At 36.7% G+C, this 18973-nt stretch overlaps 1 protein-coding gene across 1 annotated transcript; it reads left to right on the top strand.

The window, feature by feature from the left end:
* The first annotated feature begins 13110 nt into the window (after window positions 1-13110).
* On the top strand, window positions 13111-18623 carry LOC133304904 (uncharacterized). The gene is made up of 9 exons (XM_061504981.1): window positions 13111-13270; window positions 13344-14356; window positions 14459-15351; window positions 15426-15531; window positions 15624-16220; window positions 16802-16873; window positions 17225-17234; window positions 17808-17859; window positions 18500-18623. Exons 1-9 carry the CDS (start codon window positions 13111-13113, stop codon window positions 18621-18623), a joined length of 3027 nt encoding a protein of 1008 aa, XP_061360965.1.
* Window positions 18624-18973: the final 350 nt, after the last annotated feature.

Below are 18973 nucleotides of genomic sequence, written 5' to 3'. Positions count from 1 at the left end.
GATTTGTCTATTTACCAAAGCTTTGTATTTTAAAAGGGCATCCTGCTGCCTCATAATGTCTAAGGAATTTGTTGACTATGGACATATTTAGATTAATTTCTATAAGGAATCTCATAAACTCTTTAGACAAACAAACATGTGGATACTTTCGAAAGAATCCCAAAAAAAGAAATTGTAGGTTATAACATACATTACTTGAATTTGACATCACAATAAAAGTAAGAACAAATACATCACAACACTAAATCTTAAAAAATATAAGTTATAGAAATTGTATACCATACGAAATGTACTATACAAAATGTATCCTTTAGCATTATAAGAGAGTGTATCCTTTAGCACCCCCTACTAAACAATTATTAACTTAGGTGGCATCGAGAAAAAATGATGGTGTTGGGATCAAGGATGATGAGGAATTTTCCAAGAAGGCTATGAATTTTTCCACACAATTTGAGACGACTCAATTGGCTGTCAACTAATGCATTTCTAAGATTATAGCAAGGTTGGTTAAAGATAGTGAAAGGTATCACAGCTATGATAAAAGAGAGATAAAGAGAGAAAGAGAGAGATAGAATGTAAAAGGTGTTTATTGTATATTGAATGAATGAATCTTTAGCAGAGTGCTTTTGTCTTATATACAAAGGTGAGATGGAATAAGCTGCCACTCACTTGAAACTAATTAACTAACAGTTTGTTAAAACTGATTTGGATATAAAACTAAATCTAACTGAACCCAATGGGCCTTTGGGCCTCTATGGCTATCATCCCCCCACAAGCTGAGTGGACTTGGGATTGAGGACTCGAAGCTTGGACTTGAAGAGCAGAAAGGGATCGGTGGCCACTGCCTTAGTGAGCCCATCAGCAATCTGTTCTAAAGCTGGAATGTGATGAACTGAGACAGCTTTAGAGATAACTTTCTCTTTGACAAAGTGGAGGTCCAGCTCAAAGTGTTTCGTACGAGAGTGGAAGAGAGGAATGGACGTGAGGAGCACTGCAGAAAGGTTGCCACAGTAGATAGTAGGTGGACGTGGTACTTTGATTTGAAGCTCAGAAAGGAGAGATTGGATCCAGCTAATTTCAGCAACAGTAGCGGCTAGAGATCTATACTCTGCTTTTGTACTGGACCTACTAACGACGTGTTGTTTTTTGGAAGACCATGTGACTAGATTAGAGCCAAAGAAAATGCAGAGACCATTTCTGGATCTACGATCATCTAGATCGGAACCCCAATCGGAGTCACAATATGCAGCAAGGTGGAAGTGGTTCGAAGGTTCAACAGTTAAGCCATGAGTGACAATACCACTAAGGTAACATAATATTCTCTTTACTGCTTTCCAGTGGGTGTCCAACGGGTTATGCATGAACTGACAGACTTTGTTGACACTGTATGCTATATCAGGTCTTGTAATTGTGGCATATTGGAGAGCTCCAACAATGGAGCGATATTGGGCGGGATCAGGATGTGGGGATCTGTCATGAGACGAGAGTTTAGGGCTGCATGTCATGCGTGAGGGCGTATATTTGCAATCCAGCATGTTAGCTTTCTTCAAAAGGTCTGATATGTACATTGACTGATTTAGATGATAGCCACCAGAGTGTGTTTTGTGAGCTTCAATTCCTAAGAAGTAGTGGAGTTGTCCAAGATCTTTGAGAGCAAAGGTACTGTTGAGAAAGTGGATTAGAGATGTGTTGGCTGAAGTGGGAGATCCAGTGATGAGGATATCATCCACATACACAAGAACAAAAAGGGTAGTGTTCTTCGTGATGGAGATAAATAGGATAGAATCACACTTGGCTGTAGTAAATCCAAGACAATGAGAGTAGTGCTAAGCTTTTCAAACCAGGCACGTGGTGCCTGTTTTAGACCATAGAGTGCTTTAGTAAGCTTGCACACGATAGTTTTGTCATGGTGAGTGAAACCAAGTGGTTGTTGCATGAATACCTCTTCTTGAATATCCCCAATTAGGAATGCATTGTTGACATCAAGTTGGTAAACTGGCCATCCTTTAGATAGAGCAATAGTGAGGACAATCCTGATTGTTACTGGTTTAACAACTGGACTGAAAGTCTCCTGATAATCAAAGCCTTCTTGTTGGTGAAAGCCCTTAGCCACAAGTCGAGCTTTGTACTTTAGAACAGTGCCATCAGGTTTAAACTTGGTTCGAAATACCCACTTGCATCCAATAGGTAGTCTGTTAGGTGGAAGAGAGACTAATTGCCAAGTATTTTAAGAAGAGTTTCATGATGTGCCTCTGGCAAGAGTGGTTTTTCATTATTAAAATTGATAAGAATTGGGTCATAAGAGAGCAATTTAAATACATATTTACTATTTATTTTGATTCTTTCTATGTCAATAATATTCACCTTTTGGTTGTGTTTTTACAGGAAAAAGAGGAGTGAAAATTACAAATTATAAAAAGCCTGTTGACGCGACTCCACACACACGAAAGTTCCATGTTGCATCATGTCGCATAGGCCAAAGTCCAGAGAAATGGCGCAACTTGGCGCCACAGTGGCGCAAGTTAGCGCCATGTTGCATAGTACAAAAGTCCAGAGAATTGGCGCTAGTTGGCGCCAGAATGGCGCAAACTACCGCCACCATGCCAACCAGCGCCAAAGTGAAGGAGGAATGGCGCCAAGTGGCGCCAAGAAAGAAGAAGGATGGCGCCAACTTGTGCCAGTTCACGTACAATTGGTTCCGGTTTTTCACAATTTGACAGTAACTCCGCGCAAACGTGCGCCACACCGGCGCCAACTGGCGCTGGTTTACGGGAAAAAAGTACCGTGTTTTCGGAAGGGTATTTTTGGAAGAATAAAAGAGGCTTATAAATATATCCTCTTATCAGAACCCTAGAGATATCTCATTACATTCAGAAGAAGGCCGACAGCAGAGCTCGGGAGGATTCTTCCACAGTTCTTCTTCTTCATCTATTTTACTTTAATTTTATACTTCCCTTGAATATTAAATTTTTAGCCATGATTATGCTTGGCTAGTTATGGTTTATTGTAGTTAGGGTCACGAGCCCTATGTGAACCCTTGTTACGATGGATTGATTTAGTTTTGCTCATTTATATAATTATCTTTGTCTCTACCCTGTGCGTATTTTCTATTTTCTTTATTAGAACTGATCAATCTGAGAATAGTTTGAGGGTTAGAACCCTAGATAGGAATATTGGGGTTTTGATCTTGAAAGGGGGTCGGATAACAACTGGTATGCATGCTAAGAATAGATGTGTATTTAATTGCGGATGCTTAAATTATTTCGTTCATTGCTTAATACCATGAGGAACATTGCAAGGAATTGGGGATTAAAGGGTTAACCTTGCAAGGAATTGAGGGTTAACTAATAAATATTCTTAGATAATAATTTATCCGAGTAATTATATGAATAAGTATTGTGAATCAATCCAAAGTAAGAAGTGGGGATCATAAGGTGAGTGCGCTCTAGCTACAATGTTTTTCTCATATTTTTAAAATCAATTCTCATTGTTATTGATTTATTTCTCTTAAATAAAAATTCAAAAACAAGTCTTTACTTTTATTTCTTATTGTTACTCAAAATCAATTCACAATTTTTCCAAACAACAAACCGAGTTTTCCAACTTAAGGGGACTGGTTATTGTAATACTTGGTTTACAATCCCTGTGGAGACGATACTCTACTTACTTTCTATATTACTTGTGCGATCGGTATACTTGCCGGAGAGCATCAAGTTTTTGGCGCCATTGCCGGGGATTGTTAATTCCAATAGTATAAATAATTGTTGATCTTTGAGATTGGATTTTTATTTTTATTTTATCTTGTTCTGTGTTCTGCAGGTGCTACTAACATATTTTTCTGAGTTTTATGCGAGGTAGACTTGCTCCTAAAGACTTTGTTTTTTATCCTGAAATTACAAGGATTGAGAGAAGACTGAGGAAAGTTGCCAAGCAGTTAATTTGGGAAGATTTCAATAGAGAACCTGTACAACCAGTACAAGAGATAGCGGGTAACAACAATGCAAATAACCCTCCTCCACGATTATTGGACACCATTCTGACTCCGGTGTTCAATAGGCCAAATTCAAGTATAATCAGGCTGACGGTGGAGGCAAACAATTTTGAGCTGAAGCCATCTTTGATTACTTTGGTGGAAAGGGTTCAGTTTTCTGGTGCTGAGGAGGAAGATCCTCATGAGTTCATAGATCGATTTCTGATGATCTGTGACACTACCAAAAACAATGGAGTGTCTGCCGATGCTATCAGGCTTCGATTATTCCCTTTTGCTGTTAAGGGAAAAGCTCTCAGATGGATAGAAAGGCAGCCATCTAATAGTATCACGACATGGGAAGACTTGTCATCAAAGTTCTTTGCCCATTTCTTTTCTATGGAAAAGTACGACCAGTTGGTGAATGAAATCACAAATTTCCGCCAACTTGAAGGAGAATCACTGTGTGCAACCTAGAATAGATCCCAGGAACTCATCCGGAAGTGTCCGCACTATGAAGGAGACGATGACAAAAAGGTGGCAATCTTCTTTAATGGCATCTCTCCTGAAACAAGGTTGGTGATTAATAGTGCATCTGGAGGTTCTATTCGGCAAAATACATCTGAACAAGCCATTGACTTGATAAAGAAATTGGCAAGGAATGAGAATGAGAGCGTACCAGCTCAAATAAAAAGAGGAGTGATAAAGCTGAAAAGCAATGATGCTATGCTTGCTGAACAAAAGCTGTTGTCCAAGAAGTTTGACAGCTTGAATGAGAAGTTTGAAAATTTTCAAGTGTCCAAGGTTCAATCAACTCCTCTGGTTTGTGAATATTGTAAGGAAGCTCATGAGTCTAATGAGTGTCCCACTCTAATGGGTGATAATCCACAACAGTTGCAAGTGAATAGGGTTTGGTATGAGCAGAAGCCCCAACAAAATTTTCAAAGAAATCAGAATTCTCATTTTAAGAGGAGAGGTCAAGGAAGTGGTCTTGATTTCAGTTCAAACAACTTTCTGCAACCTCCTCCTATTCAACAGCAGGAACTGTAAGAACCCGCACCATTAAATAAGGTATTTAATTAATTAATTATGCAAAATTAGGAAATGATTCCATAATTGACCCTAATAATTATTATGAGGCTCTAATAATTATGATAAGTGATTAAGAATGCTGAAAGTCGCTTTTCGGAAGAAAAGTGCAGATACCGGTTCTGCTAGTCGGTATAAATGCGTACCGAAAAAGTATCTCGAAAAATTATAATAATTGCATAATAATTACTAGAATGACATGAAGGACTTGTAAAACGAGTTTCAAGTCCAAATAATGAGAACTGGTGCCAGAAACTGATACTGGCTAAGAAAAGCGCGTACCGGAAAGGTGCTTAAAAAAATATTATAAAAATATGATAATTCTTGGAAAAATGTGTAGTTTCAGGTTCCAAAGTTTGGGATCAAAATGCTAAGCGTAACAATTAAAGTTAATACTGCATGTTAATCTTTAAGTGGGCTATATATACCCTCATTAAGGGCACATTGCCCTAGATAACAGAAATACCTGCGTGAATAGTGTTGGTGGCTGACCAGAAACTCAGCCCTTTGGTGTTCTTCCTTTTCTTAAGGTTCTAGGCCATTTCCTTCTTGATTCTTAACATTTTCTCTTGTAAACACATTGGGTGAGTGTGAACAATCCTTGTGAGTGAGAAAGAGACTTCATTTCTGAGTTTGGCTTCTGTCTTGAGAGGGTGAGCTTGTTGTTTTCACGTTTTGGGAAGGAGGGAGCTTTCCTTAGGTGTTTTGAAGCTTCAAGGAGCTTCCTTGTTGGGTAAAAGAACCACCTTTGTGCACCATTTTCGTGAATAGTGACAGACAGAACCTTGGGAGTGTCTAGTGAGCTTCAAGGGCCTCTTTGTTCTAAGTTTTGAGCCTTGGTATGTTGTACAAACCTTTGATCTTGAGTTTTATGCTTAAAAATGGAAGCTTGATGCATGTTAAGGCTAAAAGATGATAACTTAACGTTGGGTAATGTCAAACACACCTAGAAATGCATGTTTAAGCGTTTATAATCGGTAAAAACCCAACCTTGGAAGGATATCTTCACAAAATGCAGTTTCTGCATTCTATCGTGAAATATCCAGATATCTGCCCGTGGAATATCCGGATATTGGATATCCGGATATGATATCCGGATATGAGATATCTAGATATGGGGATCTGGATATCCGAATATTGATATCTGGATATTCACAGTGGGATATCCGGATATTGCATATCCAGATATGGTCCCGAGGAATATCCGGATATGGTCCCGAGGAATATCTGGATATTCTGGGATTTCGTAGAACAGTAGCTGTGCTGTGTGTACAGTAGGCTATTGGGGGTTTGTGGACCCTAGATCGATGAAGTTGAACTTCTGTAATTAATGAACTAAGTCAGAATCATGTGATTAAGGGCTTGTGGCTTTGTTGGAAGCCTTAAGACATAAATCGTTAAAGGAGAACGTAGTCTTTATGTTAATGCTTTTGAGTTATGTATGTTGATACACTTGCTGGTCCTAAATCAGATTGTGATCTGCTGTGTGTTGGATTTGAGCTGTGAGGACTCTTGGCATCGGATAGTGAGCTTGCAAGGTAAGCTTTCGTGTCCTCGGTTTAGCCATGTTGTGGTTCCACCATGTTCCATGGGGATATGGTTATATGCATGTTGTGTTACTTGCTTTTGATGTTTTGAAAATGCTGTTGAGCTGTTATATGTTAGTGCCTTGTTGATATGCATGAAGGTGTTCCACCTATACGGTAAGCTTGAGTATGTAAAACATACAATATGGTGAGACTGTGGGTGAGGTGCAAGCGGTGTTCCTTGTACTACATGTAGGTATAGACGTATTCCTACATTTCTCTGGCCAGTAGAATAGTGATTACACACATGCTATAGATATCTGTTGCACTACATAGTTTTGGAACTTATAATGATATAAATGCTTTTAGAACTTATATTGCACATGTAAGTGAGCTTGGGGTGGAAGATCCTTGAGGACCCCTTGTCTTACTGAGATTTCTGGTTTAGAAATCTCACCCCACGTTTGGGGAATGCTTATTTCAGGGTCAGGTAAGGTTGAGACCTCAGGCGGCGAGAGGCTGGAGCTGAGTTAGATTTGCTGTTATTTATGCTGACATGTTGGATGCTGGATTTGCATGCTGCTTATATGCTTATAGCTTCAGTTCATGTTATGGAGTTTTATGTTAAGATTTGTTGTTTACGCTGTTTATTTGGTGGGCATAGGGATTGTCCATGACACATAGTATTGTTTTGTCTTGAGTCTTTTGGGAGTTGTAATAAAGTATCAGGATATTGTCCGGATTACGAGATGTAATGTCGTGATTTAGATACACACTTTATTTATACATTGAGGTATTTCAGTAGATGTCTTATTGCAATTTACATACAGGCGATATTTTATGAAATTGTTTAAGTAACCTAGATGGTAATTGATAATGACGTCATAATTGAAAAGAAAAAGAATATTCTGCATTTTTAATTAAGCACCGCTTAATACGATGTAATGTTAATATTCCGGGTATACACGGGGTGTTACAGGAACCTTCTGATTTAGAGAGGTTAGTTGGACCAATGGCTCAACACTCCAATGCTTTTATGGAGGAGACTAGAGACAATACCAAAAACACAAATGCTTTCATGGAAGAGACTAGAGCTAATACCAGAAACATGAGTGCTTCGATCAGAAATCTAGAGAATCAAATTGGCCAGCTGGCCAAGCAAGTTGTTGATATAACTTCAGGTAATTTCCCTAGTGACACAGTCACCAATCCAAGGGAGGATCGTATGTTTGTCACCACTAGAAGTGGTAAAGTGGTAGCAGCTCCAGAAAAGCCGAGCATAAATGTGGAAGCTGAAAAGAAGCTGGATACTATAGGGGAGCCAGAAAAAGAAAAAGAAATTAAAAAACCTGCTGAAGTGGAAAAGCCAGTTGCAAAGAAGAAGTTTGAACTGAAACCAGAATATGTGAGGGCAATGGCACCTTATCCAGAAAGGTTTAAGAAAGATGCTAAAAAACAGCATTATGAAAGATTTCTGGATATATTCAAGAAATTGCATATCAACATTCCCTTTGCTGAAGCTCTGGCTTGCATGCCTAATTATGCCAAGTTCATGAAGGACTTGTTATCAAGAAAGCATAAGCTGCAGGAATGCCAAACTATAACACTCACTGAGGAGTGTAGTGCCATCATACAGAAGAAGTTCCCACCCAAACTCAGTGATTCAGGGAGTTTCAAAATTCCTATTGAAATTAGGGACACAAAAATTGGCAGAGCGTTATGCAATCTTGGGGCTAGCATTAATTTGATGCCCCTTTCTGTTTGTAAATCTTTGGGGATCACCGAGTTGAAGCCCACTTTGGCATCTCTTCAACTTGCTGATAAGTCTTTGAGGAAGCCTAGTGGTATTATTGAAGATGTTCTTGTGAAGGTGGACAAGTTCATCTTTCCTGCTGATTTTGTAGTGTTAGACATGGAAGGGGGAGCTGAGATGCCTCTTTTGCTGGGTAGACCTTTCTTGGCCACTGCTCGGGCCATGATTGATGTTGAAAATGGAAAGCTTGAGTTAAGGATGAATGATGAGACAATTACCATCAACGTCTATGACTCTATGAAACAATCTTCTGACAAAGGCGATTGTTTTAAACTTGATGTTTTAGAGCAAGTGGGGAAAGAAGATGGTGCCCCAAAAATAGAGTTGAAGGAGCTTCCTGAAACTCTTCAACATACCTTCTTGGGTAATAAGGAGGCAGTGATTGAAGTACTGAAGGAACATGAGACTGCCATAGGGTGGTCTACTGCAGATTTGAAAGACAAAGATCCCTCTTCCCGTACCCACAAAATTCTCAATGAAGATGATGACAAACATGAGAGAAAACCCCAAGGGAGGAGTCATCCTATAATGAAGAAGGTACTGAGAAAGGAGGTGATCAAACTCTTTGATACGAGTTGAAAGAGACACCGGAAGCTGAAGTTTGACAAGAGACACCGAGACTCTATCTCTCGAAAAAATCAATGCTTCAAAGAGTTCTTAACATGGCTCCTTGGTTTGGAACAAATCTGGGAATGGTGGTCTCATACACCAAGGCATCTACTACCACCGGATCCTCCATTTGCTGAGTCATCCCACGCTGCTGAGGGGGATGACATGGAGGGTTGAGTATATCTCCTTGCTGATGGAGATCTTGTATATTAGTTTATTTTTCTGTTTCGTACTTTTTTTTAGTTACTTTGTGTTAGTATATTTTTCTCCGATGTTTTAATGTGCGCATTATAGTTTCTTCTATATGCCACTGTTTGTTCTATTGTGCAGGTTTTTCTTCCTTCTTGTGGTCTAATTATTGCTGAGGACAGCAATTCTCTAAATCTGGGAATGGTAGGCTTGCACCTTAGAACTGCAATTCTTCTATCAGGGGAGATATGCTAACTCTTTTAATTTTCTTAGTTATTTTTATAGTTATTTTTTGTGCTATATCTTCAAAAAAAAAAAATTTGTTTCAAGCAATTCTCAGGTTTAAATGTGCTTATATAGTTAATGTGCTTGACTGAATTCTTGGAATATATTGTATGACTTTCTGGCATGACATTGCATAGGCATAAATGGATTGCATGATTGCTCGTTTCTCTGAATTAATATTGTGAAATTCTGATAATGTCTGAGGTCAATTTTCTTGAGTCTGCATTGATACCATAACTGTGAGGTTTGAGCCTAAACACTGAAATTTTTGTTGAGAGGCCTCACTGTTGTAATACTCTAGAACTTGATCTGTTTCTCTATTATGCATGCATTGATTGATATGATAAAGGCATTTTGTTCTTATTAGCTTATGGCCAAAATAGCCCACCTGTATGAAATTTTCCCTTGCTAGCCCCTTTGAGCCTGAACTTATTTGTTGATAAATGACCTGTGCCTGATTTATGGCTTAGCCTATGTCCGTGTGACTTGCCTTGATTGAGATTGAATCACTGAATGTGTTAAAAATAAAATAAAGAAATTGAGGTAAGCTCCACAAAGGTCAAGTAATTAAGGGATGAAAAATTCATTTATGCCCTTATAAAAGAAAAAGGAAAGAAAGCAAGAAAAAGGAAAAGAGTAAAAGGTGGCTGGAAGGAATTAATTCTCGAAATTCTGTGGGAATGTTAGTGGAGCAAAATCATTGAGTTGAATGTGTTAAAGTGAAATAAATTTAGTTTTTCAATCTCATTGTTGTTTGAGCTACCACTACAAGAAAATGTGTGTTTCGCGACAGATAATTCGCGTCAGTCAGGGTGCAACCGTCGTTGAATAAATAACAACGACGGTTACTACGACGTCTTACTGAATCGTATTGAATATCACAATTCCACGACGTATTTCAAAGGAGGTTATAAAACGACGCAGAATACCACTATTCAACGACGGTTAGAACCGACTCAGAATAAGTTTTCAGAGGCGGTTATAAAATGACGCAGAATACCACTATTCAACGACGGTTAGAACCGACTCCGAATAAGATTTCAGAGGCGGTTATAAAATGACGCAGAATACCACTATTCAAAGATGGTTAGAACCGACTCAGAATAACGATTGTAACCGACGCAAAATTGGAAATTAAAGGCGGTTATTAACCGTCGCAAAATATAAATTCCATAATGGTAGATGTTTATTATGAACAACGACACTTAGAAATATTTGAACACAGTATACATTGGAGGAATTCAATGACAACAACCACTATGCCATTGAATTTATTTCTATATTTTATTACTATTATTAATATATTTATTACATACTTTTTTATAAATTTAAATCAACCTTTTCAACTAAGTCAATGATGGGTCTAGTATTCATAACATTGGTTCAACCATAATCTTGTGGCTTTAATGTCTCTCATGTTGAATTTATCTCCTATACACATACAAAACTGTGTTGGGCCCATCTTTTCATTTTCTTTTTTCTTTTCACATGATCAACCCCATATACTTTTATATGCGTAGTAGATAATTTTATCTGTGACAATATGAGAAACACCGAACCCTAATTTTGTTGAGTATCTCTCCCCCCCCCCCAAAAAAAAAATCTCCTTGATATAATTTGGACATAAAGCACTGAAATTAAATATCGGTTGTATAATTTCTATAGTAATTGCCGTAATTAATATATGGTCGGGGCAATTTGAATGCTGAAAACTTAATTGCCCCGAGCAAAATCTAGAATGTCAATGATATATATAATATAAGGAGTGGTAAATATTAATCATGGATATCAATTTTGAGAGTTTGTTCATGTCATTGCATTTGTACAAGACATGCTAATTAGGGGTGTGCATCAACCGATTCAAACCGCGGTGACCAAACCGAAAAATCGATAATCTAATAAACCGAAAATCAAAAAATCGCAAATTTTAATTGGATTAGATCAATTTTCAGATGAGTTGATCCAAACCGATCCAATATATTAATTCATCTCTACCTACTTGGTCATTTCCCCAATCATAGCTCAAAAATTTCTAATTGCTATATCAATTTTGTTGAGTATCTCTTTCGCCAAAATCGCATTGCTATAATTTGGACATAAAGCACTGAAATTGAATATTGGTTACATAATTTCTATAATACTTTCCCTATTAATTAATATATGGGCCGAGACAATTAGAATGATGAATACTTAATTGCTAGGACAAAATCCAGAGAGGCAACTGTAGGCACAAATAATTTTTCTGAACAGTGGATGGGGTTTTCACTTTCAGAAAGACAAGGAGAAGAAATGACAACATGAAGTGGCAGAGGTGGTGTCTGTTGAGGATTTTCCTCAAGATGTCACCAATGAGGGGAGTACCACATCAACACCTGTGACTAAAGATAAAAATCATGCCATTTCCTTTGTAGCAGCAACTGCTAGAGTTGTGAGATTTAAAGGTTATAGACGCCACTCCAGCGAAGAATGTGCATCAACACTCATTCAACCATACTACAAAAGGATACTTTGTAAAGACATCCTTTGTCTTTTTTCTTTCTCTAACTACAGTAATTATTGTTGTCTTTTTTCGTCAAGTTGTTGTTCATTATTTAATATCATATTGTGCTACATCAGAATTCATTGGTTCGGTATGGGGACATAAATTTATCGCAAATTGATTATTATTTTTTATGTTAAGACATAAATTTTTTTTCTTTTGTTATTTATATTATTTTATTTTTAATACATTTAATTTTTTTTTAAAAAACGCATGTGGGTGTGCACATGTGCGTGCATGTGTAGGCATAAGTGTGTGTGCGCGCGTTGGGTATGACTCATACCTAGCATTCAAATGATGACTCTTCTTGGTAAGGTACAGAGAAAGCCGACGGGAGTCTTACTTTCCAATAAGCAGGCGTGGTCCGGGGAGGCACGCTCAAGATCGAAGAGGATAAAAATAAGATGGTAGGAAATGTAATAATATTATTTAATAGAAATTTTAATTATCAAAAACTCCAATATTTAATAAAGAAGGGATAACTTCATCTTCACCAAAAAATAATAAAAATAATAAAAATATAAAGAATAAAAAGAAAACTAGCACTATTTTTCCAATTCCTGCTGTTTTCTTTTCTCTTTCTGTAATTTTGATTCTCTCTGTAAGATTTTATCTTGTTTTCTTGAGAAACTTCTGGATCCACTCACTCATCGCGCGGTTTTTCCTATACAATTAAGTTTATGTTCTTTTCTGTTTTGTAATTTCGATTTTTGTTTTGTTAGAGTTTTGATTTGATTTGATTATTCTAATGAACGATCATTTAGTGTTCTTTGTTGACCGTCTCCTGCGCCCTGTTCCCATTGACCCTGTCGCACAGGAGGAGGACAATGTTTCCAATTCGGGGAAGAGTGACCATTTTGCCACATTTGGCAAAAAAAATTACCAGACTGCCATGCTAACAGTAAATTTTGTCCAAATGCCACGCTGCACCCTTAGCCGTCGTTGAAGAAGTCTGGAAAGAATTAAGAGTTAAGATAAGATAATGTGAATTAGTTATATTTTCAGACTTCTTCATCGACGGTTGGCGTGGCATTTTGACAAAATTTACTGTTGGCGTGACAGTCTGGTAAATGTTTTTGCCAAATGTGGCAAAATGGTCACTCTTCCCCAATTCAGAGTTGATATCTTGCATGAGAATGAGCATAACTTTGACACAAATGAAGACATTGCACAAGATGGTGGAACCACATCAAATGAAGATAAAGATTTCTTTGAACTAGCAAAAGATAGAGAACAACCTCTGTATGAAGGATGTAAAGCTTTCTTTTATGTTGAAGTTATATCACATCAAATGCTATTGTGGGATGACTGACAAGGCTGTTACAGTGATATTGGAGCTACTACAGGATGCATTTGAAAATGCCAATTTGCCAACTTTATTCTACGAGGCAAAGAAAACTATTTCAAAGTTGGGTTTAGACTATGAAAAGATACATGCTTGTCCAAATAATTATATGCTTTATTGGGGTGTGGATGATGAAAATATGCAAATTTGCAAAGTTTGTAAGATGTCTAGATGGAAACCAAGAGCTACGGGTGGTCAAGATTTACAATCTGATGGTAGGAAGAGTAAGAATAATGTGCCTGCAAAAGTTATTCGTTACTTTCCATTGAAGCCACGATTGCAGAGGTTGTTTTTATCATCCAAGACTGTTGAAGATATGAGATGGCACGCCATGGACGATAACAATTATGGCATTATGAGGCATCCTAGGGATTCTGAAGCATGGAAGAGGTTTGATTTAATCAACACTGAATTTGCATCAGACCCACGTAATGTACGTCTCAGATTAGCTACTGATGGTTTTAATCCATTTGGCAACATGAGTTCTAATTATAGCACCTGGCCAATTGTATTGGTTCCATACAACACCCCTCCTTGGGTGTGCATGATGTCAACTTCTTTTATTATGTCAACAATCATACCTGGGAAGCGAATGCCCGGAAATGACATTGATGTTTATCTGCAACCTTTAATGAAAGAGTTGAAGGAATTGTGGCATAATGGTGTGGATGCATATGATTCATTTACTCGAGAAATGTTCAAACTGCATGCGGCATTAATGTGGACTATCAGTGACTTTCCTGGCCTTCGAACTTTGTCTGGGTGGAACACTTACACTGGATTAGCTTGTCCAACATGCAACTTTGACTCAATACCTTGTCGACTTCCTCATAGGCCTCACTTTAATGGGAAGCAAGAGCTCCGTGAGTCACCAAAAGTATTATCTGGTACTGATATTCTTCAACAAGTTAAAAATGTTCATGTGACCTTCGGTCGAAAACAGAAACTTGGAGGAAAGGGGAAAAGAAGACGTGGTAGTGGACGTGTTACACAGGTTGGCACTCAACAATGGAGAAAAAAAAGCACTTTTTTTTAGCTTCCATATTGGGAGCACAACTTGTTGTGTCATAATCTTGACGTCATGCATATTGAAAAGAATGTGTGTGACAACATTATATATACCTTGCTAAATGATAGTGCAAAGTCCAAAGATCACATAAATGCTCGAAAGGACCTTAAAGAATGGGATTGTAAGCCTGACCTTTGGCCAGATGCAAACGACAGATATCCTCCAACAATCTACACAATGACCAATGAAGGAAAGAAGGCATTTTTAAATACATTAAAGAATATTACCGTGCCAGATGGTTATGCAAGCAACATTTCTCGTTGCATTGATGTGGAGCCTCTTCGATTGAATGGGATGCTAAAAAGTCATGATTGTCATATATTAATGCATCAACTGCTACCATTGGCCATGCGCACTGCATTGCCTGAACAAGTATCAAGGAATTTAATTGAGTTGTGCTCATTTTTTAAGCAAATATGTAGTAAGGTGTTGAGTATCACAAATTTAGAAAGACTCCAAAATGAAATTGTTCTCACTTTATGCCATATGGAGATGTTATTTCCCCCTTCATTCTTCACAGTAATGGTTCACTTAGTTGTTCACCTTGTCGATGAAGCTAAGCATGGAGGCCCTGCCCATTATCGGGGGATGTATCCAATAGAGCGGTACTTAGGACAATTAAAGTCCTATGTAAAGAACAAAGCAAGACCAGAAGGGTCTATAGCAGAAGGTTACTTAATGAAAGAGATTCTGACCTTTTGTTCAAGGTATCTAGATGATATTGAGACTAGATTTAATCGTCCAGATCGTGTTGATGATGCCCCAAATCAAAAATTGCCAAAAACACGAGTACATGAATCGTTTCCCCAAGTAGGGAAGCCGGTTGGTGGTTCTTTATATTTCAACCTCACACCAATGGAAATGCTGCAAGCACATAGACATGTCCTAATTAATTGTTCGACAGTTGATCCCTATCTCCAGTAAGTAATTATCACACTTCAATCATTGCAATTACTTCAAAGCTATGGATTAATATATTCTTAATCTTGTGTAGGGAATTTCGAACTGAGGTGCGGAGGCAGGTCAGACCCCGTACACGGAATCCTGCTCATATTGATAAGAAGGTTCATAGAGAGTTTGTTGAATGGTTCTCAAAACGGGTGAGTACCTTTCTCACTATGACCGCGAATAATGCATATATTAACTAAAGTCTATGTTGTGGTAACAAAAACATAATTTTTTTCATATGTAGATTGTTAGAGATGTTGACCTACTGAGTGAATCAGATAAAGATATTATGCTCTTTCTTGGTCGAGGTCCAATTAGCCAAGCTAGAAGGTTCAATGCATATAATGTAAATGGGTGCAAATTTCGAACCTTAACACGAGATCGGGGCTTGAAAACACAACATAGTGGGGTATTTGGTACATTTGGAACTAGAAGTTATTCAAGTAATAGTGATAGTCAAATGAGGTTTGGAGATGTCTTGTACTATGGGAAACTGATGGACATTATAGAGATCAATTATAATTGCTTATTCACAGTTACTTTGTTCAAGTGTCAATGGGCTAATACCACTAATCCTAGAGGCATCAAAAAAGACAATATGGGATTTACTTCAATTAATTTCACGAGACTAATACATACAGGTGAACATGAAGATGATGAGCCATACATCAAAGCATCTGAAGCTCAAAAGGTTTATTTTGTGGATGATGAGAAAGAAAAAGGTTGGACCATACCTATTCATTTGAAACCAAGAGATTCGTACGACATGGGTGAAGATGAAGAAGACATTATGCCATCCATTGAGTCATATCCATCCAAAACTTGGAACAAATATTGTCTGGTGATGCTATGCATATTCAGTTAACAAGACCTAATGTAGATGATGACAATCCCACTTTGATCGTTAATGAACGTGACAATGATTAAAGTGGTGTACTGAATGACATGAGCAATGCAGGCTAGATTGGATAATTTGTATTTTGAAACCAAATGTAATAGGATTATGCAATTTTGTCTCACATTTGATAAATTGTTGATTGATGCAATTTTTGTTTTTCATAATTTATTTATGGTTAATTCATGCCTAATATTGCTCTCTTTTTGTAAGTTATCAACAATGTTTAATGAATTCATTATGTGCTTCAATTGATTAGTTGTTTTGAGTATTTGTACTTATTGTCATTGAGTATTTGGATTTATAGGGATACCTCGAAAACCATGATTCATTATGAGGCCTCAATCTACACCAGACAATATCCTTAATTGTTTCTGCAGGGACTAATACTGAAAGTGGAGCAGCACATAGTTCTCTTATTTTGACACTAAGTCCATCTAATTTAGGCAACGAATTACAACATTCAGCAAATAGATGCACGCGTATGTAATTTTAACTTCTTTATTTTCTCTTATTTTGTTTTTCAGATTAACCAGATTCAATTTCAGCACAACGTTGAGAAAGGGAGCGCTTTCGCACTAGGACTTCTTGCCATCAAGGTAATTTGGTTTTTCTATTATTGCTATTTTAGAATCATTATGTATTTTATACCTTGTATTTTGCATTTTTTTTAATTTCTAAATGTTCCTTAGTGTTTTGCATGTTCTAAACTATATTTCGATGTTTAATATGATTTTGCAAATTGAGATTAAGATTATATTTCGATACCAATTATTTGTAATATTTTAGTGGAAGATTTATTTTATGTTGAATTTGCTTCTTTAATGTTAATAAGTTTGTGTAATTTGTAATGTTATTAATTATTTGTTATTGGAGTATTTTTGTATCATTAAATCCATTGAACACTTTGTATCTGTGATTAGTAATCTTATGTTATTGTTCCTAATTAGAGGCTTAATGGTCTATTGGTGCTGACAATTGAATAATGAATATCTCATAGAACAGAGATGAAAATTGCCTTGTGATCCGAGCTCTAAACCCAGAGAAGTCTATTGCTATGTAAAATAATTGAAGCAATGCAAATAAAGTTGTTTCACCTAATATTGTATATTTTTTTGCTCTACTGATTCGTTGACCATGGTGTCTACATGACTCTTCCATGGCTAAAGTTTTTTTGCTCTACTGATTCTTTTCATGTTACTTGCTGGCACGACATGGCATAAAGCAAGAGATTTATAAATGTATGTGAATGTGACGTGTGTGATGGTGATTGCAGAGAAGAGAGTTGAGAGTAAAAAGTTGTAGTCTATCTCCTTCCTAGCCTTCTTGTTCGTAACCTTTGCCATGACTGCAAGCACATTTCTTTTATTTATTCTTTTGTCCATTGTCGAATTACCAACCATTTTTGTTTTTGTTTTTTGTCTTAAAGTTTGGCATTATTTATTTTATTATTGATAGTGTGTAACTAAAGAATTAACATGTTGGTTTTTGTTTTTTATGAAGTGCTACTCATATGGCTTGTGGTTTCTGCAGATTCATTTGTTGAGGAGTCAGTAGTGGACTTAATGGATGAGGAGAGTTTCAGGTAGGACATTCATAGAATTAGGCATATTCCTCTTGATATTCCATGATAGATTATAAATAGCAATAAAGTTGTTCAATAACATAGAAGCAACATTAGGGATATCCATTTTGCATTTAAGCATCACCGAACAACATAGGTGACTAAGTTTAGGTAACAGTACTAGTCATATGATATTCAGAATTATATATATGTGTGTGTGTGTGTGTGTGTGTGTGTGTGTGTGAGAGTGTGTGTGTGTGTGTGTGTGTGTGTGTGTGTGTGTGTGTGTGTGTGTGTGCGCTAGTTACATGTAGCTGTGGTCGCATTATTTTTAAAATAGTGCTTTAAGCTATTATATGTTTAGGTTGTTGTTTTCAGACGTATTCAAATAAAACTATAACACATATCTATTATATGTATTATTTTATTATATTCTATCTTTTAGTTAAGTTTTGCTTTCCAAGTAGGTTCCATCTATTGGAAAATAATTGCTTTCATATTGAAGTGATAAAAACCACATGTCGTAGCTGCCAGCAACAATATTGTCTTTGTGTGTGGATTGATTGATCTAAATCCCAATAATATGAAAATCTTCTCAATAATAATTTTCCTTATATGTGCTCAATAATGATAATATTTTGTCTTCATTTGTAATTTGTAGGCTCTCATGTTTGGAATCCTCCATTGGTATCAGAAATTCTTCACCAAATATTAACATATCATCCACACAACAATGTCAAAAAGAAGGATTGGCATCTCCTCTTGATGACTTTTTTCATGGATGACATTTAAATTCTATAAATTTTGAAAACTTTAGAATGACATTTTATTGGAATTTTTTTGTCATCTTTAATTTCTGTTTAGGTTACAGTATTTTGGGATCTTTATTTTGTGTTTAGATTATAGCACTATGAGAATACATTTTGTTGGACACTTTTTTGATATTTGCTTTTGGTTTAGAATACAATACTTTGGGATGATATTTTGTTACACTCTTTTGTAATCTATACTTTTTGTTTAGATGATTGTACTCAAAACATCAAGTTTGATGTTTTTGAACATTATGAAAAATGATTTATGAAAAAAATAAAAAAATATTATGATAAATGACATTTTTATGAATATGTCATCGTGG

This window comes from Gastrolobium bilobum, unplaced genomic scaffold (assembly GCF_033153095.1).
Source record: "Gastrolobium bilobum isolate Gb01-03AN ecotype WA unplaced genomic scaffold, APGP_CSIRO_Gbil_v1 utg10441, whole genome shotgun sequence".
NCBI lineage: Eukaryota > Viridiplantae > Streptophyta > Magnoliopsida > Fabales > Fabaceae > Gastrolobium > Gastrolobium bilobum.
Note: the sequence above shows the minus strand (reverse complement) of the source record. Positions and strands in the feature narration are given on the sequence as shown.

What these genes read in the sequence shown, in the direction of transcription:
- LOC133304904 (XM_061504981.1), top strand. Translation starts at nt 13,111, where the DNA reads ATGGTCACTCTTCCCCAATTCAGAGTTGATATCTTGCATGAGAATGAG. An exon ending in TTGAATGGTTCTCAAAACGG is followed by an intron (nt 15,532 to 15,623) that starts GTGAGTACCTTT and finishes TTTCATATGTAG; the next exon opens with ATTGTTAGAGATGTTGACCT. An exon ending in CTTGGAACAAATATTGTCTG is followed by an intron (nt 16,221 to 16,801) that starts GTGATGCTATGC and finishes TTTGTTTTTCAG; the next exon opens with ATTAACCAGATTCAATTTCA.